At 38.8% G+C, this 26,050-nt stretch overlaps 1 protein-coding gene across 1 annotated transcript in view; it reads right to left on the reverse strand.

The window, feature by feature from the left end:
* The window catches only part of cadm4 (cell adhesion molecule 4), a 158,510-nt gene extending 134,829 nt beyond the window's left edge, over positions 1 to 23,681 (reverse strand). Inside the window, exons 1-2 of the mRNA XM_062063949.1 lie at positions 23,399 to 23,681; positions 17,838 to 17,999 (exon numbers count right to left, since the gene is read on the reverse strand). Coding sequence (XP_061919933.1) covers positions 17,838 to 17,999; positions 23,399 to 23,663 — 427 coding nt within the window. The 5' untranslated portion in view covers positions 23,664 to 23,681. The remainder of the gene's footprint in view (positions 1 to 17,837; positions 18,000 to 23,398) is intronic.
* Between the last annotated feature and the right edge of the window lie 2,369 nt (positions 23,682 to 26,050).

The raw sequence follows: 26,050 nt of genomic DNA on the forward strand, positions 1-26,050 counted from the left end.
CGGCCGGGAGCAGAGGAGGGAGGAGCATACGGACATGGCTGAAAAGTCATGTTCTGGGAGAGAAACCGATTATTGAAAAACATTATCATTAAAAACCTTGTTAAACCTGCACGGTGGACTCTCGTGCCGTGTCTTCAGTGGAACTGCTAGGAAGCGACTTCCACAATGAGCTACGCAGCTAGCCTAAAATGTTAGCACACTTACCTTAAAAAAATGCTAACATTTAGCATGTGTGCAAACATTAGCATGATAACAGTTAGCATGTTTCATATACATGCATGACTCAAAGGTGTATGGCTGCGAAAATAGACAAAAAAAAAGTGTAAAATTAGATGAAAAACTTAGCATGCTTAAGTTAGCTTGCCAGCATGCTACCGTGTGCGTGCTAACGGTTAACACATGTCACATACCAAGTTACACCAGACTGTATCTCACGGCACAGTGGTTGAAAAACACTGATATAGACGGTGAGGTGAATGCCAATGATACATTACCCTACTCAGTGCCCTAGTGGTTAGAGTGTTAGTTGTAGGTTGTGAGTTCAAACCCCGGCCGAGTCATACCAAAGACTATAAAAATGGGAGCCATTACCTCCCTGCTTGGCACTCAGCATCAAGGGTTGGAATTGGGGGTTAAATCACCAAAAATGAGTCCCGGCCGCGGCCACCTGCTGCTGCTCACTGCTCCCCTCACCTCCCAGGGGGTGAACAAGGGGATGGGTCAAATGCAGAGGACACATTTCGCCACATCTAGTGTGTGTGTGAGACAATCATTGGTACTTTAACTTGAACTACCTTCTGCTTGATTTTTTTAAGTTTCTGGTTTTAAAAAAAAAAAAAAAAGCTCTCTTTTTCCCCTTTTTCTTACAAACTAAACACATTAAAAAGTCAATAAAACGAAGCGCCATCCAAGATAAATGTCAAACAGCCCAGATGAAAAAGCTGTAAAGCATTAGAAGTTCTTAGCGGCATCTTGGATATTAATGCATGCATTTCTTCATTTCTGAAGAGAGACGTTCTGTACCGCGCTCTGACATTAAGAAAGAGTTGGAAACCACGTGTGAAAATTCATAAAGGATTGATCTCGGCCTATAATGAGAGCGTGAGTGAGTGTTTTCAGCCAATTATCAATCCAGGTCAGACCACAAAAAACAAGAAAATGAGGGGTATTTTATTTGAACTAAGCAAAATTATCTGCCAATAGAACAAGAACATTTGGCTTGTCAAGACTTTCCGAAACAAGTCAAATTAGCTAACTTCAATGAACCCCAAAATAGCTTAAAATAAGTATATTCTCACTAATAACAAGTGCACTTTTCTTAACAGAAAAAAAAAAAAAAAAAGTTCTTAATATGTTAAAAAATATTCCTATATTAAGCTCCTGTAGAACTTTGTAGTGTCTGGCCTGGTTCTGTAGTCTGTCAGTACTTTCAGTCCCGACACTGCAAAAAGTCAGTGTTCGAAAACAAGAAAAAAAATACAAAAATTTGGGGTATTTTATTTGTACTAAGCAAAATTATCTGCCATTAGAACAAGAAATTTCGGCTTATCAAGACTTTCCAAAACAAGTCAAATTAGCTAACCTCAATGAACCCAAAAATACCTTAAAATAAGTATATTCTCACTAATAACAAGTGCACTTTTCTTGGTAGAAATTTTTTTTTTGACCTTTTTGCTCAATATGTTGAACAATATTCTTAAATAAGTAAATGCTAGTGCCATTATCTTGACATAATGATATGCGCTCGGCATCATGATTTTTTTTTTTCATTTTTAAAGTAAGAAATGATTACTTTAAAAAAGTAGTTTTATACTTGTGAGTGTTGATGACACAGCTTTGCAACAGTTGATATTCTAGTTTCAAGCATGTTTTACTCAATATAGCTCATCAAATCTCAGCTACAAGCTGTAATATCTTACTGAGACCATTTAAGACCAAAAACCCTTAAAACAAGTAAAACACTCTAACATAAAATCTGCTTAGTGAGAAGAATTATCTTATCAGACAGAAAATAAGCAAATATCACCATTATTGGAGATATTTCATCTTACTTAGATGTCAGTTTTTGCAGTGTAGCGCCTTGCATGGCAGCTCCCGCCATCAGTGTGTGAATGTGTGTGTGAATGGGTGAATGTGGAAATAGTGTCAAAGCGTTTTGAGTTCCTTAAAAATGTAGAAAAGCGCCATACAAGTACAACCCATTTACCATTTTTACCAATGTACATTGTGGACGCCGTCTTTGCTCCACAGTAAGTCTTTACTGTCGTCCAGCATTGTGCACTGCAAAAAGTCAATGTTGAAAAGCAAGAAAAAAAATACAAAAATTAGGGCTATTTTACTTGAACTAAGCGACATTATCTGCCAATAGAACAAGAAAATTCGGCTTATCAAGACTTTCCAAAACAAGTCAAATTAGCTAACCTCAATGAACCCAAAAATACCATAAAATAAGTATATTCTTACTAATAACAAGTGCACTTTTCTTGGCAGAAATTTTTTTTTGGACCTTTTTGCTCAATATGTTGAACAATATTCTTAAATAAGTAAATGCTAGTGCCATTATCTTGACATAATGATATGCGCTCGGCATCATGATTTTTTTTTTTCATTTTTAAAGTAAGAAATGATTACTTGAAAAAAGTAGTTTTATACTTGTGAGTGTTGATGACACAGCTTTGCATCAGTTGATATTCTAGTTTCAAGCATGTTTTACGCAATATAGCTCATCAAATCTCAGCTGTAATATCTTACTGAGATCATTTAGGACCAAAACCCTTAAAACAAGTAAAACACTCTAACATAAAATCTGCTTAGTGAGAAGAATGATCTTATCAGACAGAAAATAAGCAAATATCACCCTTATTGGAGATATTTCATCTTATTTAGATGTCAGTTTTTGCAGTGCAGGGGCATCATTGCGCAACACTTTCTGCGGTTTATGTTGGTTCCTGGCTTAAAGAACCCCGACAAGGCTGCATGAAAAAAAAAGCGTACTTATTTGCTTGTAATAACTCAGGCTTGTATGCTGGGAAGTGCTGGACGTAGCTGCTGGACGTAGCTGCTGGAGGGCTGCATGGTGTGTACACGAGCTCTGGTGTTCAAATGAAACGGGACCCTGCGACTTTGACACCAAAATACACTGTAATGCTGCAGGAAGGGCAGCAGTACAAATTGAATAATCTATGTTTTTAAATCATTCAGGCGGAAAAACATTATGCAAATGGCCGGGCAGACAGTGTTTGTGTAAGAGGTTTGTTTGTACAGCCCAGCGCTCGCTAAAGCAGGGCCAGTTCTGTCGTAGCGCGCTTCAGGCCTCGCATGTCCTCTTACTGGCCCGCACTCACGCTACGCCGCACTCGTCCACGCTTAGGGGCATTTACGTCTGTCGTTACGCAACAGTGCATTACTGCACTTTTCCTCATTTGTGGCTTATTTTCAGTCATTTTGTCTGATTTCTATTATACGTGGTGCACTGCAAAAACTGACATCTAAGTAAGATGAAATATCTCCAATAAGGGTGATATTTGCTTACATACCAAGAAAAGTGCACTTGTTATTAGTGAGAATATACTTATTTTAAGGTATTTTTGGGTTCATTGAGGTTAGCTAATTTGACTTGTTTTGGAAAGTCTTGACAAGCCGAAATGTCTTGTTCTATTGGCAGATAATTTTGCTTAGTTCAAGTAAAATAGCCCTAATTTTTGTATTTTTTTGTTTCTGTTTTTGAACATTGAGTTTTTGCATTGCACAATGCTGGACGACAGCAAAGACTTACTGTGGAGCAAAGACGGCGTCCACAATGTACATTGGTAAAAATGGTAAATGGGTTATACTTGTATAGTGCTTTTCTACTTTTTTAAGGAACTCAAAACGCTTTGACACTATTTCCACATTCACCCATTCACACACACATTCACACACTGATGGCGGGAGCTGCCATGCAAGGCGCTACACTGCAAAAACTGACATCTAAGTAAGATGAAATATCTCCAATAATGGTGATATTTGCTTATTTTCTGTCTGATAAGATCATTCTTCTCACTAAGCAGATTTTATGTTAGAGTGTTTTACTTGTTTTAAGGGTTTTGGTCCTAAATTATCTCAGTAAGATATTACAGCTTGTAGCTGAGATTTGATGAGCTATATTGAGTAAAACATGCTTGAAACTAGAATATCAACTGTTGCAAAGCTGTGTCATCAACACTCACAAGTACAAAACTACTTTTTTAAAGTCATCATTTCTTACTTTAAAAATGAAAAAAAAAAAAATCATGATGCCGAGCGCATATCATTATGTCAAGATAATGGCACTAGCATTTACTTATTTAAGAATATTTTTCAACATATTGAGCAAAAAGGTCCCAAAAAAAATTTCTACCAAGAAAAGTGCACTTGTTATTAGTGAGAATATACTTATTTTAAGCTATTTTTGGGTTCATTGAGGTTAGCTAATTTGACTTGTTTTGGAAAGTCTTGACAAGCCGAAATGTCTTGTTCTATTGGCAGATAATTTTGCTTAGTTCAAGTAAAATAGCCCTAATTTTTTATTTATTTTTTCTTGTTTTTGAACATTTAGTTTTTCATTGCAGAATGCTGGACGACAGCAAAGACTTACTGTGTACATCTGAACATGGTAAAAATGGTAAATTGGTTGTACTTGTATAGCGCTTTTCTACTTTTTTAAGTAACTCAAAACGCTTTGACACTATTTCCACATTCACCCATTCACACACACATTCACACACTGATGGCGGGAGCTGCCATGCAAGGCGCTACACTGCAAAAACGGACATCTAAGTAAGATTAAATATCTCCAATAATGGTGATATTTGCTTATTTTCTGTCTGATAAGATCATTCTTCTCACTAAGCAGATTTTATGTTAGAGTGTTTTACTTGTTTTAAGTGTTTTGGTCCTAAATGATCTCAGTAAGATATTACAGCTTGTTGCTGAGATTTGATGAGCTATATTGAGTAAAACATGCTTGAAACTAGAATATCAACTGTTGCAAAGCTGTGTCATCAACACTCACAAGTATATAACTACTTTTTTAAAGTCATCATTTCTTACTTTAAAAATGAAAAAAAAAATCATGATGCCGAGCGCATATCATTATGTCAAGATAATGGCACTAGCATTTACTTATTTAAGAATATTTTTCAACATATTAAGCAAAAAGGTCCCAAAAATAAATTTCTACCAAGAAAAGTGCACTTGTTATTAGTGAGAATATACTTATATTAAGGTATTTTTGGGTTCATTGAGGTTAGCTAATTTGACTTGTTTTGGAAAGTCTTGACAAGCCGAAATGTCTTGTTCTATTGGCAGATAATTTTGCTTAATTCAAGTAAAATAGCCCTAATTTTTGTATTTTTTTTTTCTTGTTTTTGAACATTTAGTTTTTGCATTGCAGAATGCTGGACGACAGCAAAGACTTACTATGGAGCAAAGACGGCGTCCACAATGTACATTGGTAAAAATGGTAAATGGGTTATACTTGTATAGCGCTTTTCTACTTTTTTAAGGAACTCAAAACGCTTTGACACTATTTCCACATTCACCCATTCACACACACATTCACACACTGATGGCGGGAGCTGCCATGCAAGGCGCTACACTGCAAAAACTGACATCTAAGTAAGATGAAATATCTCCAATAATGGTGATATTTGCTTATTTTCTGTCTGATAAGATAATTCTTCTCACTAAGCAGATTTTATGTTAGAGTGTTTTACTTGTTTTAAGGGTTTTTGGTCCTAAATGGTCTCAGTAAGATATTACAGCTTGTAGCTGAGATTTGATGAGCTATATTGAGTAAAACATGCTTGAAACTAGAATATCAACTGTTGTGTCATCAACACTCACAAGTATAAAACTACTTTTTTAAAGTAATCATTTCTTACTTTAAAAATGAAAAAAAAAAATCATGATGCCGAGCGCATATCATTATGTCAAGATAATGGCACTAGCATTTACTTATTTAAGAATATTGTTCAACATATTGAGCAAAAAGGTCCCAAAAATAAATTTCTACCAAGAAAAGTGCACTTGTTATTAGTGAGAATATACTTATTTTAAGGTATTTTTGGGTTCATTGAGGTTAGCTAATTAGACTTGTTTTGGAAAGTCTTGACAAGCCGAAATGTCTTGTTCTATTGGCAGATAATTTTGCTTAGTTCAAGTAAAATAGCCCTAATTTTTGTATTTTTTTTTTTCTTGTTTTTGAACATTTAGTTTTTGCATTGCAGAATGCTGGACGACAGCAAAGACTTACTGTGGAGCAAAGACGGCGTCCACAATGTACATTGGTAAAAATGGTAAATGGGTTGTACTTGTATAGCGCTTTTCTACATTTTTAAGGAACTCAAAGCGCTTTGACAATATTTCCACATTCACCCATTCACACACACATTCACACACTGATGGCGGGAGCTGCCATGCAAGGCGCTACACTGCAAAAACTGACATCTAAGTAAGATGAAATATCTCCAATAATGGTGATATTTGCTTATTTTCTGTCTGATAAGATCATTCTTCTCACTAAGCAGATTTTATGTTAGAGTGTTTTACTTGTTTTAAGGGTTTTGGTCCTAAATGATCTCAGTAAGATATTACAGCTGAGATTTGATGAGCTATATTGAGTAAAACATGCTTGAAACTAGAATATCAACTGTTGTGTCATCAACACTCACAAGTATATAACTACTTTTTTAAAGTAATAATTTCTTACTTTAAAAATGAAAAAAAAAAATCATGATGCCGAGCGCATATCATTATGTCAAGATAATGGCACTAGCATTTACTTATTTAAGAATATTGTTCAACATATTGAGCAAAAAGGTCCCAAAAATAAATTTCTACCAAGAAAAGTGCACTTGTTATTAGTGAGAATATACTTATATTAAGGTATTTTTGGGTTCATTGAGGTTAGCTAATTTGACTTGTTTTGGAAAGTCTTGACAAGCCGAAATGTCTTGTTCTATTGGCAGATAATTTTGCTTAGTTCAAGTAAAATAGCCCGAATTTTTGTATTTTTTTTTTCTTGTTTTTGAACATTTAGTTTTTTCATTGCAGAATGCTGGAGGACAGCAAAGACTTACTGTGGAGCAAAGACGGCGTCCACAATGTACATTGGTAAAAATGGTAAATGGGCTGTACTTGTATAGCGCTTTTCTACTTTTTTAAGGAACTCAAAACGCTTTGACACTATTTCCACATTCACCCATTCACACACACATTCACACACTGATGGCGGGAGCTGCCATGCAAGGCGCTACACTGCAAAAACTGACATCTAAGTAAGAGGAAATATCTCCAATGAGGGTGATATTTGCTTACATTCTGTCTGATAAGATCATTCTTCTCACTAAGCAGATTTTATGTTAGAGTGTTTTACTTGTTTTAAGGGATTTTGGTCCTAAATGATGTCAGTAAGATATTACAGCTTGTTGCTGAGATTTGATGAGCTATATTGAGTAAAACATGCTTGAAACTAGAATATCAACTGTTGCAAAGCTGTGTCATCAACACTCACAAGTATAAAACTACTTTTTTAAAGTAATCATTTCTTACTTTAAAAATGAAAAAAAAAAATCATGATGCCGAGCGCATATCATTATGTCAAGATAATGGCACTAGCATTTACTTCATTTAAGAATATTTTTCAACATATTGAGCAAAAAGGTCCCAAAAAAAATTTCTACCAAGAAAAGTGCACTTGTTATTAGTGAGAATATACTTATTTTAAGGTATTTTTGGGTTCATTGAGGTTAGCTAATTTGACTTGTTTTGGAAAGTCTTGACAAGCCGAAATGTCTTGTTCTATTGGCAGATAATTTTGCTTAGTTCAAGTAAAATAGCCCTAATTTTTGTATTTTTTTTTCTTGTTTTTGAACATTGAGTTTTTGCATTGCAGAATGCTGGAGGACAGCAAAGACTTACTGTGGAGCAAAGACGGCATCCACAATGTACATCTGAACATGGTAAAAATGGTAAATGGGTTATACTTGTATAGCGCTTTTCTACTTTTTTAAGGAACTCAAAACGCTTTGACACTATTTCCACATTCACCCATTCACACACACATTCACACACTGATGGCGGGAGCTGCCATGCAAGGCGCTACACTGCAAAAACTGACATCTAAGTAAGATGAAATATCTCAAATAAGGGTGATATTTGCTTATTGTCTGTCTGATAAGATAATTCTTCTCACTAAGCAGATTTTATGTTAGCGTGTTTTACTTGTTTTAAGGGTTTTGGTCCTAAATGATCTCAGTAAGATATTACAGCTTGTTGCTGAGATTTGATGAGCTATATTGAGTAAAACATGCTTGAAACTAGAATATCAACTGTTGCAAAGCTGTGTCATCAACACTCACAAGTATAAAACTACTTTTTTAAAGTAATAATTTCTTACTTTAAAAATGAAACAAAAAAATCATGATGCCGAGCACATATCATTATGTCAAGATAATGGCACTAGCATTTACTTATTTAAGAATATTTTTCAACATATTGAGCAAAAAGGTCCCAAAAATAAATTTCTACCAAGAAAAGTGCACTTGTTATTAGTGAGAATATACTTATTTTAAGGTATTTTTGGGTTCATTGAGGTTAGCTAATTTGACTTGTTTTGGAAAGTCTTGACAAGCCGAAATGTCTTGTTCTATTGGCAGATAATTTTGCTTAGTTCAAGTAAAATAGCCCTAATTTTTGTATTTTTTTTTTCTTGTTTTTGAACATTGAGTTTTTGCATTGCAGAATGCTGGACGACAGCAAAGACTTACTGTGGAGCAAAGACGGCGTCCACAATGTACATTGGTAAAAATGGTAAATGGGTTATACTTGTATAGCGCTTTTCTACTTTTATAAGGAACTCAAAACGCTTTGACACTATTTCCACATTCACCCATTCACACACACATTCACACACTGATGGCGGGAGCTGCCATGCAAGGCGCTACACTGCAAAAACTGACATCTAAGTAAGATGAAATATCTCAAATAATGGTGATATTTGCTTATTTTCTGTCTGATAAGATAATTCTTCTCACGAAGCAGATTTTATGTTAGAGTGTTTTACTTGTTTTAAGGGTTTTGGTCCTAAATGATCTCAGTAAGATATTACAGCTTGTTGCTGAGATTTGATGAGCTATATTGAGTAAAACATGCTTGAAACTAGAATATCAACTGTTGCAAAGCTGTGTCATCAACACTCACAACTACTTTTTTAAAGTAATCATTTCTTATTTCAAGCATGAAAAAAAAAATCATGACTTTGACACAATTGTGTTTCATATTAAAACAGATGACAGCCAAATTGACTTACCGTATTTTTCGGACTATAAGTCGCAGTTTTTTTCATAGTTTGGCCGGGCTCCAGTGCGACTCATATATTTTTTTTTCCTTCTTTATTGTGCATTTTCGGCAGGTGCGACTTATACTGTGAAAAATACGGTAGCTGTTTTATTTTCAATGAAACAATAGAAAATACGTACTCATATAGTAGTACAGTTGTTATTAGTGAGAATATACTTATTTTAAGGTATTTTTGGGTTCATTGAAATTAGCTAATTTTACTTGTTTTGGAAAGTATTGCCAAGCCAAATTTTCTTGTTCTATTGGTGTCAAGACTTGGTCTATGGCAGGGGTCACCAACGCGGTGCCCGCGGGCACCAGGTAGCCCGTAAGGACCAGATGAGTAGCCCGCTGGCCTGTTCTAAAAATAGCTCAAATAGCAGCACTTACCAGTGAGCTGCCTCTAATTTTTAAATTTTATTTATTTACTAGCAAGCTGGTCTCACTTTGCCCGACATTTTTAATTCTAAGAGAGACAAAACTCAAATAGAATTTGAAAATCCAAGAAAATATTTTAAAGACTTGGTCTTCACTTGTTTAAATAAATTCATTCATTTTTTTACTTTGCTTCTTATAACTTTCAGAAAGACAATTTTAGAGAAAAAATACAACCTTAAAAATGATTTTAAGGGTTTTTAAACACATATACCTTTTTACCTTTGAGATTCCTTCCTCTTCTTTCCTGACAATTTAAATCTATGTTCAAGTAAATTTACTTATTTTTATTGTAAAGAATAATAAATACGTTTTAATTTGATTCTTCCTTTTAGCTTCTGTTTTTTCGACGAAGAATATTTGTGGAATATTTCTTCAAACTTATTATGATTAAAATTCCAAAAAATTATTCTGGCAAATCTAGAAAATCTGTAGAATCAAATTTAAATCTTATTTCAAAGTCTTTTGAATTTTTTTTTAAATTTTTGTTCTGGAAAATCTAGAAGAAATAATGATTTGTCTTTGTTAGAAATATAGCTTGGTCCAATTTGTTATATATTCTAACAAAGTGCAGATTGGATTTTAACCTATTTAAAACATGTCATCAAAATTCTAAAATTAATCTTAATCAGGAAAAATTACTAATGATGTTCCATAAATTATTTTTAAATTTTTTTCAAAAACATTCGAATTAGCTAGTTTTTCTGTTCTTTTTTTCGGTTGAATTTTGAATTTTAAAGAGTCGAAATTGAAGATAAACTATGTTTCAAAATTTAATTGTCATTTTTTTTCGTGTTTTCTCCTCTTTTAAACAATTCAATTAAGTGTAAATATCATTAATTATTAATAATAACATAGAGTTAAAGGTAAATTGAGCAAATTGGCTATTTCTGGCAATTTATTTAAGTGTGTATCAAACTGGTAGCCCTTCGCATTAATCAGTACCCAAGAAGTAGCTCTTGCTTTCAAAAAGGTTGGTGACCCCTGGTGTATGGCGTGGTTTGTTCTCCCGTGGTGCAATTGAATTGGACCGGACATGGCGTGCAGGTGAGGACATGTTTAATATTTTAACTCAAAAGGCTCAAAAGGGTATAAACAAAAAGTGCTCACAGCGGAGGTAAAAAACTTGACTATGAAAACAAAACTTGCACAAAGGCAGAAACTATGAACAATGAAACAAAAACACTAACTGTGGCCTTAATAAACAAAAACTTGCTTGGCATGAGAAAAAGCATGAAAAAGAGCAGCATGGATCATCAGCATGAGGGTGAACAGAGTGGCAGGAGTGTGATGTCGCCAGGGAGACTTCCTGGCAACAATCAGTTTATATAATAGTGACATATTAGTGAAAACAGGTGCGTGACTCAAAACGTGAAACAGGTGCGTGACATGACAGGTGAAAACTAATGGGTTGGCAAGGTAACAAACAAACAAGGAAGTGCACAAGCAGGAACTAAAAAGAGTCCAAAAAATAAACAGCACAAGGCCAAACAAAAACATGATCAACAGACATGACAATTGGCAGATAATTTTGCTTAGTTCAAATAAAATACCCCTCATTTTTGTATTTTTTAAAAATTGTTTTTGAACACTGACTTTTTGCAGTGCGACCGTTATCTTTAACAACTGGTGGGAAGACGCCAGTTAATTACCGTATTTTCCGGACCATAGGGCGCACCGCATCCATTTTCGATATTTTTTCATATATGAGGCGGACCGGATTATAGGGCGCATTAATTGTCCCATTTACTCTCTGTAAAGCAGCAGTTCCATTGGCAGCAAAGCAGGCTCGGAGCATAATACTACCACCACCATGCTTGACGGTAGGATTGGTGTTCCTGTGATTAAAGGCCTCACCTTTTCTCCTCCAAACATATTGCTGGGTATTGTGGCCAAACAGCTCAGTTTTTGTTTCATCTGACATCATATGGAAAAAGATAAGACCTTCTGGAGGAAAGTTATGTGGTCAGATAAACAAATATTGAGCTGTTTGGCCACAATACCCAGCAATATGTTGGGAGGACAAAAGGTTAGGCCTTTAATCCTAGGAACACCATGCCCACCGTCAAGCATGGTGGTGGTAGTATTATGCTCTGGGCCTGTTTTGCTGCCAATGGAACTGCTGCTTTAAATGGGACAATGAAAAAGGAGGATTACCTCCAAATTCTTCAGGACAACCTAAAATCATCAGCCCGGAGGTTGGGTCTTTGGCGCAGATGGGTGTTCCAACAGGGCAATGACCCCAAACACACGTCAAAAGTGGTAAAGGAATGGCTAAATCAGGCTAGACTCAAGGTTTTAAAATGGCCTTCCCAAAGTTCTGACTTGAACATGTGGACAATGCTGAAGAAACAAGTCCATGTCAGAAAACCAACACATTTAGCTGAACTGCACCAATTTTGTCAAGAGGAGTGGTCAACAATTCCACCAGAAGCTTGTGGATGGCTACCAAAAGCGCCTTATTGCAGGTAAACTTGCCAAGGGACATGTAAGCAAATATTAACATTGCTGTATGTATACTTTTGACCCACATTTTCAGTAGACCCATAATAAATTCATAAAAGAACCAAACTTCATGAATGTTTTTTTGTGACCAACAAGTATGTGCTCCAATCACTACATCACAAAAAAATAAGAGTTGTAGAAATTATTGGAAACTCAAGACAGCCATGACATTATGTTTTTTACCATTGTATGTAAACTTTTAACCACAACTATATATATATATATATATATATTAGGGATGTAAAGGTTTTATAAATACCGTGGTATTTCAGTTTCAAAATGTTCGCAATATTGTGATAATTAGTGAGTGTAATTCTCTTTTGGTGTTTGAGTTTCGTCGGGTCTGTAAATAAACTACATCTCCCAGAATCCTTTGCGCGGAAACGGCAGGGTAGGGACATCGAACGGCGCAAGCAGAAAGTGTGTTGGTACTCGTCGTAGATAACATGCATTGTTGTTTGGACATGAAATCTGTCCATAACTGGTTGAGTTATTTTGCTGACCACCAGGAAAACAAGCCCGGGGCAAAACATATCCTCTGAAAGTCTGCGTTCTGGCAAAGCCAATCGCACCACTTTCGAGCATTTCCAAGGCGACACAGAGCCAGAGCACGGCGTGAAATCACAAAAAAAATGAAAAAAAGTTCAACGCAGGAAATAAGGGGACACTTAAAAGCTACTTGATACATTCTCAATCCATCCAAGTGCTTTTCAACCACGTCGCGGGGGGCTGGAGCCTATAGGGTTTTTGCAGATGACTTCACATCCATTTTTCTTCTTTGTGGCTTAATTCACACAATGGTCAACCATCTTGAGCGTAGCATTAAAACAAGTAAGAGTTTCTGTCTTGCCTCTGGTGAGGGCGGTCGCATTTTTTCCCCCCCCGTCTTCTCCTTGCTTGCTCTCTTTGTGTTGTCTTGTCTTGTCTACACTTTTTTTGAAGCCTCTTTCTTTGCGCTGTCCTCCAAATCTAAACATCAGACATGGAATTGATTAGCTGGACTCTCGACTCGATTGACAAAATCTTTTCGACGAGGAAAAGAGGTTCGGGGGAGCCTGTCTGCCCTGATGGAACCATTGCTGCGGGGTACGTGAGAGATTCCTGGGACAAATGGAGAGTCATGTGCCTCTCAGTCCTTTCCATCGAGGACGCGGAAGACATCTACCTATTTGAAACCATGATTGCGGGGCACCTGCTGATTGGGCTGGGCATTGCTCCGGTGTATGGTCAAATTCGCAAAACGATGGCAGCCACTCAAGGAGCCCAAAGGCTGTTCGTCGCAATGGAAGGATTGGGTCGGGCTGTGGGATCCCAGTCTGGGGCGATTTCTGAACTGAATCGCAAGATGGATTACATCATGGAGAAGCTTGTTGAAAGGGAAAAATTGGATCTGAGAGCCAACATGGACGAATAGAACAGACAAGCCATTGTAATGTCTGCTCGCGGAAAAACAAAAATCCTAATCTACGATTTGACTCCCTCGAATGGCCTTGACGCTGCAACAACAGGATCAGGCTGTTCTGAAAACACCCCCGAGAACTCTCAAAGATGAACGCTTTTGACCTCCCTCCCTCCTCAACGACACCTGGAAGTCAAACTTTTCTTGCATTGCATGCAGAACGGCTCCGGGCTTATGGACAAAACACCAGTACACCCAAAGACAATGGGCATATACACAAACACACACCCCACCCCCACCCAACGCCTTCACCACCGCTTGATTACCCTTCGGGGTGATGGACGGCTGAGTAGCGCTTTATAGCAGCAGGCCGGCCTCCAGGGCCCCAACTCCCCCCCTCTGTTGCGAGTTGTTGTGATTATATGTAACTTGTTTATGTGTGCTATGGCAATTAGTTTTTTTCCCTTGGACTCAGTCTGGACCCCCTCCCGAGGGTCCAGCCTTTGACTGATATTTTTTACTCTTCCCCCCTTTCCCAATATCACCTTTTTCCCACCTTTTTTAAGGAGCGCCGTAAGTGGCTGATCCGTTGGCGGTCCTGTTCTTGTCTCCCTGTAACGTATGTCTGCTCTTAGTGGGACTGTGCCGAAAATGTAATTTCAGTTCATATATGTCTTGTACGTGTTAAAGAATGGACAATAATAAAGCATCCTGATCCTGATCCATCCTGATCCTGTGTCAAGTTTGAGCAGAAAATGTCTTATCGCTGTTCTGTTCTTGGGTTGGTTTGAGACACTTTTCCGTGATGCACTTCACATCCATTTTTCTTCTTCGCGGCTTAATTCACACGATGGTCAACCATCTTGAGCGTAGCATTAAAACAAGTAAGAATGAATGTCAAGTTTGAGCAGAAAATGTCTTATCGCTGTTCTGTTCTTGGGTGTTCCAGTCGTTCAAATAGAGAGCTAGGAAAGAGCTTTCATAGAGCCCTGAAATAAGTCTTTCATCAAGGTAATAAAGCTAGGGAAATAACGAAAGTGCGTGGAAGGAAATGGCTCTCAGAAATTTTCATCATCTTGTGGAATACAGTCGTACCAAGCTTGTGTCTGCAGTGATCACTTTGTAAAATGTTTGTTTGAACATTTGATTTGTTTGAGAAACTTTCTGTGATGCAATCGAGTTTACTCTCTACTATATTAGTAGTGTTTGATAGCATAACTAACTGCAAAAAAAGCACAATAGATCACATCAGTTGTTTGTGGTTGCTATGCTTAAATATAACTACGAAGATCTGGTTGTCCAAATAAACTAACGTCATGTTAAGTCCTAGGAATAAATATTGTGATTTATTTTCTTTCTCGATTTTCATAACATAAACTAAAAGCTTAGTTGTTGTTGTTGTGCAGGAAAGCCAATTAGTGCTTTATTCGACACACATGACCACATTATAGCGCATTTGGTGATAATTGTTAGCATCAAGAAAATATCCTTAATAGTATTAATTAACTGGATGAATACATCTTGCCGGCTCAACAGCATCAACTATATCTTGATATCGCTAGCAAAGGATCATGCTGAACAACAGTGACATATACAGCTAAATAATGAGACAAAATATGAAATTCACATCATAAAAACTACTGCAGACATGAATAGTAGATAAGACTAATATTTGTAGCAGGAAATTGACTTCAAACAAACGTATCCTTTTTCTCATTAGAGTCACGATGACAGCAGCACGGCACTCGTTATGTCAACCAAATACGTTGCTTACCGACGCACGAATAAATCCAACTTTGCCTTTCACGGATTTATGTTTAATTTGTGGAGCCCTCAGATGTAAAGACATGATGTGCCTTCAATCTTTTCTTCTGGGAATATCGTAAGTGTCAAGTGAAGTGAGGTAGCAGTAACCTCTTGGTGAATTGCAAGAGGACAAGCAAACTCCCGAGCGCAGGATCGAACCCAGGACCTTCGCATTGTGAGGCAGACGCACTAACCACTGCCCCACCGTGCTGCCCACACAAACACAAAGCGTTTCGGATAGTGACACCCATTATCTACATTTTTAAGCTACATTGAACAGTGTGGGTGAAGTGTCTTGCCCAAGGGAAAAAAAACGGTTGTGACTTCAATGTCGCGAGCTGGATTCGAACCAGGAACCCTCAAAATTCTGATCGGCTGCTCTACCATCTGAGCCACGGCGACCCAATGAATTGTGCTACAATTAGATCGCGGGCATGGTGGGCTTTGACTTCATGGGTGATCTTGTCACTCTGTTATTTTGGTGGTGTAATGTGGCAGTTATCATTATGCTAGGTTCACACCAACGGCGCTTTGACGGCGCTTTAAAGCGGCATGCAAAGCGGCATGCAAAGCGGCATGCAAAGCAGCATGCAAAGCGGCGTTTTAGCGTAACAAAGCCTGATTAAAGCGTGAGGGTCGTAATGGATGGTGGGAAAGCTTGTAGTGAAGCGGGACATGCGGCAAGTTCGCCAAAATTTTTTAAACGGTTTTAAAAAATTCTGCGCTCTGTCAAGAATGGAATAAAGCGCCGAGAGCGTATAAAAGTGTGAAAAAGCGTGACAAAGCTCAGCAAAACTTGACTAAAAGCGTAGGAAAGCTTAACAGATCTTGGTTCAAAGCGCGGACCCCAGTCTACAACTACAAATAGGAAGTGACTGTGATATTGACTAGTGACATTGAAACGTTTATGTAAAACTAACACAGGATTACAAATCCATTCTCTTTTGCATCATTGCCTTTTTTATACGATGATCATTGTTTCTGTACTTCTGCTGTTTGATGTTGCAGTTTGACATTACTGTCTATCATTTTTCTGTATGAAAATGTTAATAATAAAGAGAATATGTTACGTTTTATAAAAGAAATGCCTTTTATTATTTTCAACTAGCATAAGAAATGAAAGATATATATTTAATAAGATGACAAAAATAAAAGAAATGAAGATTTAAAACATAATATAACGGAAAAAAAAAGAGAAGTTGAAAAAGTAAATGAATATAAAAAATGTGTGGATAATTGCCTTTTATTATATTCAACTAGCATAAGAAATGAAAGATAGATATTTATTAAGATGACAAAAATAAAAGAAATGAAGATATAAAACATAATATAACGAGAAAAAAAGAGAAATTGAAAAAATAAATGAATATAAAAAATGTGTGGATAATTGCCTTTTATTATTTTCAACTAGCATAAGAAATGAAAGATAGATATTTATTAAGATGACAAAAATAAAAGAAATGAAGATATAAAACATAATATAACGGAAAAAAAAGAGAAATTGAAAAAATAAATGAATATAAAAAACGTGTGGATAATTGCCTTTTATTATTTTCAACTAGCATAAGAAATGAAAGATAGATATTTATTAAGATGACAAAAATAAAAGAAATGAAGATATAAAACATAATATAACGGGAAAAAAAGAGAAATTGAAAAAATAAATGAATATAAAAAATGTGTGGATAATTGCCTTTTATTATTTTCAACTAGCATAAGAAATGAAAGATAGATATTTATTAAGATGACAAAAATAAAAGAAATGAAGATATAAAACATAATATAACGGAAAAAAAAGAGAAATTGAAAAAATAAATGAATATAAAAAATGTGTGGAAAACAGTATACTGAGTTTTTCACATTGTTTTCTTATTTTTGTTGTAACAATGCACAACAGAGCTTGATAATCGTGTCAGAGCCTGATTTAAAGCGTCAGGATCGCATCAAAGCATAATAAAGTTCAATAAAGCATAATCAAACGTATCAAAGCGTGATTTAAAGCGTATCAAAGTGGGATCAAAGCGTGAAGAATGGTAACAAAGCGGCAACTAATTCGTATCAGAGCGTATCAAAGCATAACATTACTTCAGAGATCGGGATATTCGTGGAAAAATTGACAAAAATGACGGCGCTTTGCTCGCCGCTTTAAAGCGCGGCAAGCGCCGTTGGTGTGAACCAGGCATTAACAACTGTCGGGGTGAAGGATTTTGATTACACAAAAAGTTCACGTGAGGAAACGTGAGGAAACGTGAGCAGGTTCACGTCGTCCAAGCCGCGACTACGGCACAACTTTCTTTGTGCGACGGCGTCCTCGGTTAAAGGAGGGACTCACAGTACACATCAAGGCGATAGTGCCGGATCCTCTTCTGGCTGCCCAGCGCCGGGTGGAACGCCTCGCAGCTCAATGCCGCCCCGTTGTCTTTCCTCTCAACCGGGATCCGGATGGTGCTGGATACGCTGAAGGTCTTCCCGTTGTCCTGCTGGGAAACCACACCTGGGGAAGAAAGAGAAGATGAGATGACGGGAAGTTAATAAGACAGCCGAGGGACGCCATGAGACCAGTTAGCCGCCCAAATGTCCCCCCCTGCTGAGACTTGGCCGTAGCGGTGGGGGGTCTCGCCAAGGAACAGACAGCAGGAAGACTCTCCAAGTGAAAGTGACTGACGGATGAGTTTTTCAAGGCAGCAGCAGGCGTTTCTAATTCATGGCAATTAGAAATGGCGGAGCTGCTTGTGTGCAGATGATGAATCAACACAATCCTTGTGGGTGCGAGAGAGGCAGAGGAAAATAAAAGATGCAGAAATAAAGAAGGGACGGAAAATGACTGGAGGACCAAAAAGTGTACTGTATTATCCGGACTATAAGGCACACTTAAAATCATTTTTTCTCTCTTAAAACTCAACAGTGCGCCTTATAACCCGGTGCGCCTAATATACCGAATAGTTCTAGTTTTGCTCACCGACCTTGAAGCAATTTTATTTGGTACATGGTGTAATGATAAGTGTGACCGGTAGATGGCAGTCGAACATAAGAGATACGTGTCGACTGCAATATGACTCAAGTAAACAACACCAACATTTTATATGTTCCACTGAAAATATAGAACATTACACACGGCGCTAAAAAAATCTATCAAAATGTTTTAGTACGACTTTGGTAAGCTATGAAGCCACACCGCTTGATGGATTGTACTGTGCTTCAACACAGGAGTATTGTTATGGTGTGTGTATAAGGTAAGACATATCTGGCGTTTTGTTTCGCAATATTATGCAAAAGCAACTTTTCTTACTTTCTGGTACCTGCTGATCTGTATTTGGGATCTGCATAAATCCTGAAAATTGGTAGTCCGTGCCGATTCCGTAGTCGATTAAGCTTCTTCTTTTTCTCTATCTTCTTGTTATGGGACATTCATCCTCCGCTGTTGCCATTTGTAATTTAAAGTAGCGTAAAGTTCTTACTTATATCTGTCAGTAAACTCGCCAAACTGTGCAATCAGCGATTACACGCCAACTGGACAATAGTTATCATCTTTATTTACATATTTAATCCAAAATAAGATGCCTGCACAGCATAGGAGGTAGGAAATGCTGACTCCCACCCCCTCAGCACACTGGGAACCAGTATTACTCCTCTCTAGTCAGTTCACTAGTCACTTTATACTTTTTACTGTCTCGTTTTTTCTACATTGCCTCTTAGAGTGGTCTTAGGCCATATTGCATATTGTGTATATTGTGTCGATTTTGTATATTGTGTGGTTTCTTCTTTTTTTTACATGCAAAGCACCTTAGGGAAGTAACCTAAATTCTGTTGGACCTGTACCTGTACATGCACAATGACAATAAAGATCATTCATTCATTCATGAGAGCACTAAAACATACCGGTGTAGTGAGTTTACATTATTCGCCCAAGCGAGAGTTCCGGACGATTTTTTTACGGGATTCATTTCACACTTTGTTGTTGTTTCCGGATTAGGAGATACTGCTCCGTTACTGATTGAAGTAAAGTGTGAATGTCATTAAAACAGTTAGCTCCATCTTTGGACACTTCTTCCACTCCTGTCCTTGCACGCTACACCGCTACAACAAAGATGACGGGGAGAAGACCATGAATTGATTTACGTGGACCCCGACTTAAACAAGTTGAAAAACTCTTTTGAGTGTTACCATTTAGTGGTCAATTGTACGGAATATGTACTGTACTGTGCAATCGACTAATAAAAGTTTCAAAAAAAGACGCTGCCGAAGGTGAGCCACGTAAATAAGACCGCCCACAAAACGGCGCATCCGGAAGCGACTGTCAGAAAGCGACTTGAAGATGATCTGTAAAACATCATCTATGCAACATTTTGACCAAAGAACCACCATTACATGTTATGTAGACCACAAGGAAGTGTTTTACATTTAGAAAAAAATAAAATAATAATATGACTCCTTTAATGCGCCCTATAGTCAGGTGCGCCTTATATATGAAAAAATATTGGACATAGACCATTCATCGGCAGTGCGCCTTATAATCCGGTGCGCCCTATGGTCCGGAAAATACGGTAAGTCTATTTTGACACTGTTTTCACAAGTGTGGAGAGGGGCGTGGCCTGCGGACCTGCAGCGAAGCGGGGTGTGCCAGGACCGGCTTCCTCAACAGCAAGTTTGCAGAGCTGTCATTCAAAGACAGACTTCCTAGCTTTGCCTTGGTCCCCAGCCGGTTAGACGACTGCAGACCTTACCAAATAGTGGGGCGGGCCCCCTTGGGCTCGGGGAACATGCTTTTTTTGCCGTACCAGACTACGATGAAGCATACGTAGCCCTTGGCTTCACTGTAACCACGGTGGGAGACCAGGAAAGACCGGTGTATTGGCTCCTTTAATGTTAATGAGCTTACAATGTTATGCAGAGGTATATACAGTACATCCATCCATTTTCTACCGCTTGTCCCTCTCGGGGTGGCGGGGGGTGCTGGAGCCTATCCCAGCTGCATTCGGGCGGAAGGCGGGGTACATCCTGGACAAGTCGCCACCCCATCGCAGGGCCAACACAGACAGACGGACAATATTCACAGTCACACACTCTAGGGCCAATTTAGTGTTGCCAATCAAGTTATAACAATTTTATAGGCAAATAATACTTTTTATAGTCACGGTGGAGAATATATATATTTTTCTTCCTAAGGGGGTTAACATAAAATGAATGAGAAGCACCGAGTTACGGTAATGGCCTTCTCACTGGGCTCTCTAAACGAGCTGTAAAGCGGCTGCAGTACATCCAGGATGCTGCTGCTCGAGTCCTGACTAGAACCAGGAAAGTTAGTCCAGCGCTTAGGTCACTGCACTGGCTTCCTGTTGCTCAGAGAATAGACTTTAAAACAACTCTGCTTGTGAATAAGTCTTTTCACGGTCTTGTGCCAAAGTACATCTCTGACTGGTAAGAACTATATGAACCACCTCAGTGGCCTAGTGGTTAGAGTGTCCGCCCTGAGATCGGTAGGTCGTGAGTTCAAACCCTGGCCGAGTCATACCAAAAACTATAAAAAAAAAATGGGACCCATTACCACCCTGTTTGGCACTCAGCATCAAGGGTTGGAATTGGGGGTTAAATCACCAAAAATGATTCCTGGGCGTGGCCGCTCACTGCTCCCCTCACCTCCCAGGGGGGTGATCAAGGGTGACGGGTCAAATGCAGAGAATCATTTCGCCACACCTATGACAATCATTGGTACTTTGACTTAACCCGGGGCTCAGTCAGAGAACCTCAGGGAGTGGTCTCCTGCCGGTGCCGAGAGTCAGGACCAAACATGGTCCTGACTTGGTCCCTATTTGAGGCTGCGTCCTAAAAGAAGGTATAGTCTTCCAGAAGATTCAAATCCAGGCTGAAAACACTTTTATTAATTGTGCATATGACAACTGAAAGTATTTTATCAACAGTATTTGAATGATTTTCAATCAATCAATCAATCAATCAATCAATCAATCAATCAATCTATGTTTACTTATATAGCCCTAAATCACAAGTGTCTCAAAGGGCTGCACAAGCCACAATGACATCCGCGGTACAAAGCCCACATACGGGCAAGGAAAAACTCACAACCCCAGTGGGACGTCGATGTGAATGACTATGAGAAACCTTGGAGAGGACCGCATATGTGGGTAACCCCCCCCCTAGGGGAGACCGGATGCAATGGACGTCAGTGGGTCTGACATAATATTGTGAAAGCCCAGTCCATAGTGGATCTAACATAATAGTGAGAGTCCAGTCCATAGTGGATCTAACATAATAGTGAGAGTCCAGTCCATAGTGGATCTAACATAATAGTGAGAGTCCAGTCCATAGTGGATCTAACATAATAGTGAGAGTCCAGTCCATAGTGGATCTAACATAATAGTGAGAGTCCAGTCCATAGTGGATCTAACATAATAGTGAGAGTCCAGTCCATAGTATATCTAACATAATAGTGAGAGTCCAGTCCATAGTAGATCTAACATAATAGTGAGAGTCCAGTCCATAGTGGATCTAACATAATAGTGAGAGTCCAGTCCATAGTGGATCTAACATAATAGTGAGAGTCCAGTCCATAGTGGATCTAACATAATATTGTGAGAGTCCAGTCCATAGTGGATCTAACATAATAGTGAGAGTCCAGTCCATAGTGGATCTAACATAATAGTGTGAGAGTCCAGTCCATAGTGGATCTAACATAATAGTGAGAGTCCAGTCCATAGTGGATCTAACATAATAGTGAGAGTCCAGTCCATAGTGGATCTAACATAATAGTGAGAGTCCAGTCCATAGTGGATCTAACATAATATTGTGAGAGTCCAGTCCATAGTGGATTTAACATAATAGTGAGAGTCCAGTCCATAGTGGATCTAACATAATAGTGAGAGTCCAGTCCATAGTGGATCTAACATAATAGTGTGAGAGTCCAGTCCATAGTGGATCTAACATAATAGTGTGAGAGTCCAGTCCATAGTGGATCTAACATAATAGTGTGAGAGTCCAGTCCATAGTGGATCTAACATAATAGTGAGAGTCCAGTCCATAGTAGATCTAACATAATAGTGAGAGTCCAGTCCATAGTGGATCTAACATAATAGTGAGAGTCCAGTCCATAGTAGATCTAACATAATAGTTTGAGAGTCCAGTCCATAGTGGATCTAACATAATAGTGAGAGTCCAGTCCATAGTAGATCTAACATAATAGTGAGAGTCCAGTCCATAGTGGATCTAACATAATAGTGAGAGTCCAGTCCATAGTAGATCTAACATAATAGTTTGAGAGTCCAGTCCATAGTGGATCTAACATAATAGTGAGAGTCCAGTCCATAGTGGGGCCAGCAGGAGACCATCTCATCAGAGATGCACAGGCGAGCGGTCCACCCCGAGTCCCGATTCTGCATTTTAATGTGAATTATGATTGTTTTAGTGATGGTTTTATTTTGTGATTTTAATTTTTAATCACGATTATGTTTATTATTTTATTATAATATTATTTTATTATTTATTATACAATTTTCTGTAAAGCACTTTGAACGAATTGTGCTCTATAAATAAGTCTTGATTTACTATAGTGATGTGTCGGGTACCACAGAAACAGTTTTTTGAGGCACTTCTCCGAGGAAGGTATTTGAAGTGATCGTGTACGTTTATTTTTTTCTCGTTTTTTTTTCCTGTTAAAACCACCCGTGATTGGTCAGAATGTGTGTCGCAAGCAGGAGAGGTAAGAAAAAGGGAAACAGGACAAAAAAGCCGAGGCGAAAGACTCATCAACTGCGTTGAGTTTTGCAAATTTGAATGAATATTTAGTTGTGTAGTGTTTTATCAACCTAAATTACTCAAATGTATATCATTAAAAAAAAACCATTAGGAATCTTGCTATGGTACAAAGTTTTAAAGACCTACCAGGAATCTCCCGGCCATTTCTCATCCATCGCAGCGTGGCGGCCGGCTTGCTGCGGGGCGACACGCAGCTGAGCTCCACCTCGCCGCCTTCCACGGCGTCCTGCTTCACCTCCACGGTGGGTGTCTCAGGGGGGACCAGCACGGCCAGCGTGGCCACCTGGTGGTGCGTGGCGTCCGTGTAGAGCTGGCAGAAGTAGCCGCCCTCGTCCGACACGCTCACGTTGGTCAACGTGATGCGCACCAGCCGCGGCGTGAAGAGAACCATCTGGAAGCGGTCGTCTTTTAGGGCTGGGGAAAATGTGGGGAGGGCAACAAGACATTTTAGGGAGGTGAAAAAGATTCACAGTTTGAGAATAAGTAACATAATATTTGCATGAAAAAGATGACAACGGTAAAAGTTTATACGTACAGTATGAGAAGATTCACACATGCATATAAACCAGACGTGTCCAAACTTTTTGACTTTTGGGCCGCAATGGACTACAGAAGTTTGGCCAGGGCCCGAAAGCTGACTGCATATAAAGTAACTATATATATATATATTAGGGCTGCAAAATCGATTATAAAAAATAGTTGCCGATTAATTTAGTCATCGATTCGTTGGATCTATGCTATGCGCATGCGCAGAGACTTTTTAATATATATATATATTTTTTTAAATAAACCTTCATTTATAAACTGCAACATGTACAAACAGCTGAGAAACAATAATCAAAATAAGTATGGTGCCAGTATGCTGTTTTTTTTTCAATAAAATACTGGAAAGGATAGAAATGTAGTTTGTCTCTTTTATCCGATTATTAATCGATTAATCGAAGCAATAATCGACAGATTAATCGATTATCAAATTAATCGACAGTTGCAGCCATAATATATATATATATATACACTACCGTTCAAAAGTTTGGGGTCACATTGAAATGTCCTTATTTTTGAAGGAAAAGCACTGTACTTTTCAATGAAGATAACTTTAAACGAGTCTTAACTTGAAAGAAATACACTCTATACATTGCTAATGTGGTAAATGACTATTCTAGCTGCAAATGTCTGCTTTTTGGTGCAATATCTACATAGGTGTATAGAGGCCCATTTCCAGAAACTATCACTCCAGTGTTCTAATGGTACAATGTGTTTGCTCATTGGCTCAGAAGGCTAATTGATGATTAGAAAACCCTTGTGCAATCATGTTCACACATCTGAAAACACTTTAGCTCGTTACAGAAGCTACAAAACTGACCTTCCTTTGAGCAGATTGAGTTTCTGGAGCATCACATTTGTGGCCAGAAAAAGAGAACTTTCATCTGAAACTCGACATTCTATTCTTGTTCTTAGAAATGAAGGCTATTCCACTAAATTGTTTGGGTGACCCCAAACTTTTGAACGGTAGTGTATATATATATATATTAGGGCTGTGAATCTTTGGGTGTTCCACGATTCGATTCAATATCGATTCTTGGGGTCACGATTAGATTTGTTTTCAATTCAACACGATTCCCGATTCAAAAACGATATAAGACCCACTTTTAGTCTCTGGCTTTTCACACTACGTGAGTTGTGTGGTCCTCTGTGTTTTTAAATTTTGATTTCTATTGATTGTTTTAAATGGTTTTACACTTTAAAATCGTTTTTAATCATATTTATTTTTATCCATCCAGGCAGCAGCCTAAGCAGGGAAGCCTAGACTTTCCTCTCCCCAGCCACTTCGTCCAGCTCTTCCCGGGGGATCCCGAGGCGTTCCCAGGCCAGCCGGGAGACATAGTCTTCCCAACGTGTCCTGGGTGTTCCCTGTGGCCTCCTACCGGTCGGACGTGCCCTAAACACCTCCCTAGGGAGGCGTTCGGGTGGCATCCTGACCAGATGCCCGAATCACCTCATCTGGCTCCTCTCCATGTGGAGGAGCAGCGGCTTTACTTTGAGTTCCTCCCGGATGGCAGAGCTTCTCACCCTATCTCTAAGGGAGAGCCCCGCCACCCGGCGGAGGAAACTCATTTCGGCCACTTGTACCCGTGATCTTGTCCTTTCGGTCATAACCCAAAGCTCATGACCATAGGTGAGGATGGGAATGTAGATAGACCGGTAAATTGAGAGCTTTGCCTTCCGGCTCAGCTCCTTCTTCACCACAACGGATCGATACAGCGTCCGCATTACTGAAGACGCCGTACCGATCCGCCTGTCGACCTCACGATCCACTCTTCCCTCACTCGTGAACAAGACTCTGAGGTACTTGAACTCCTCTACTTGGGGCAGGGTCTCCTCCCCAACCCGGAGATGGCACTCTACCATTTTCCGGGCGAGAACCATGGACTCGGACTTGGAGGTGCTAATTCTCATCCCAGTCGCTTCACACTCGGCTGCGAACCGATCCAGTGAGAGCTGAAGATCCTGGCCAGATGAAGCCATCAGGACCACATCATCTGCAAAAAGCAGAGACCTAATCCTGCAGCCACCAAACCAGATCCCCTCAACGCCCTGACTGCGCCTAGAAATTCTGTCCATAAAAGTTATGAACAGAATGGGTGACAAGGGGCAGCCTTGGCGGAGTCCAACCCTCACTGGAAACGGGTCCGACTTACTGCCGGCAATGCGGACTAAGCTCTGACACTGACCATACAGGGAGCGGACCGCCACAATCAGACAGTCCGATACCCCATA

This window comes from Entelurus aequoreus, linkage group LG11 (assembly GCF_033978785.1).
Source record: "Entelurus aequoreus isolate RoL-2023_Sb linkage group LG11, RoL_Eaeq_v1.1, whole genome shotgun sequence".
Taxonomy (NCBI): domain Eukaryota; kingdom Metazoa; phylum Chordata; class Actinopteri; order Syngnathiformes; family Syngnathidae; genus Entelurus; species Entelurus aequoreus.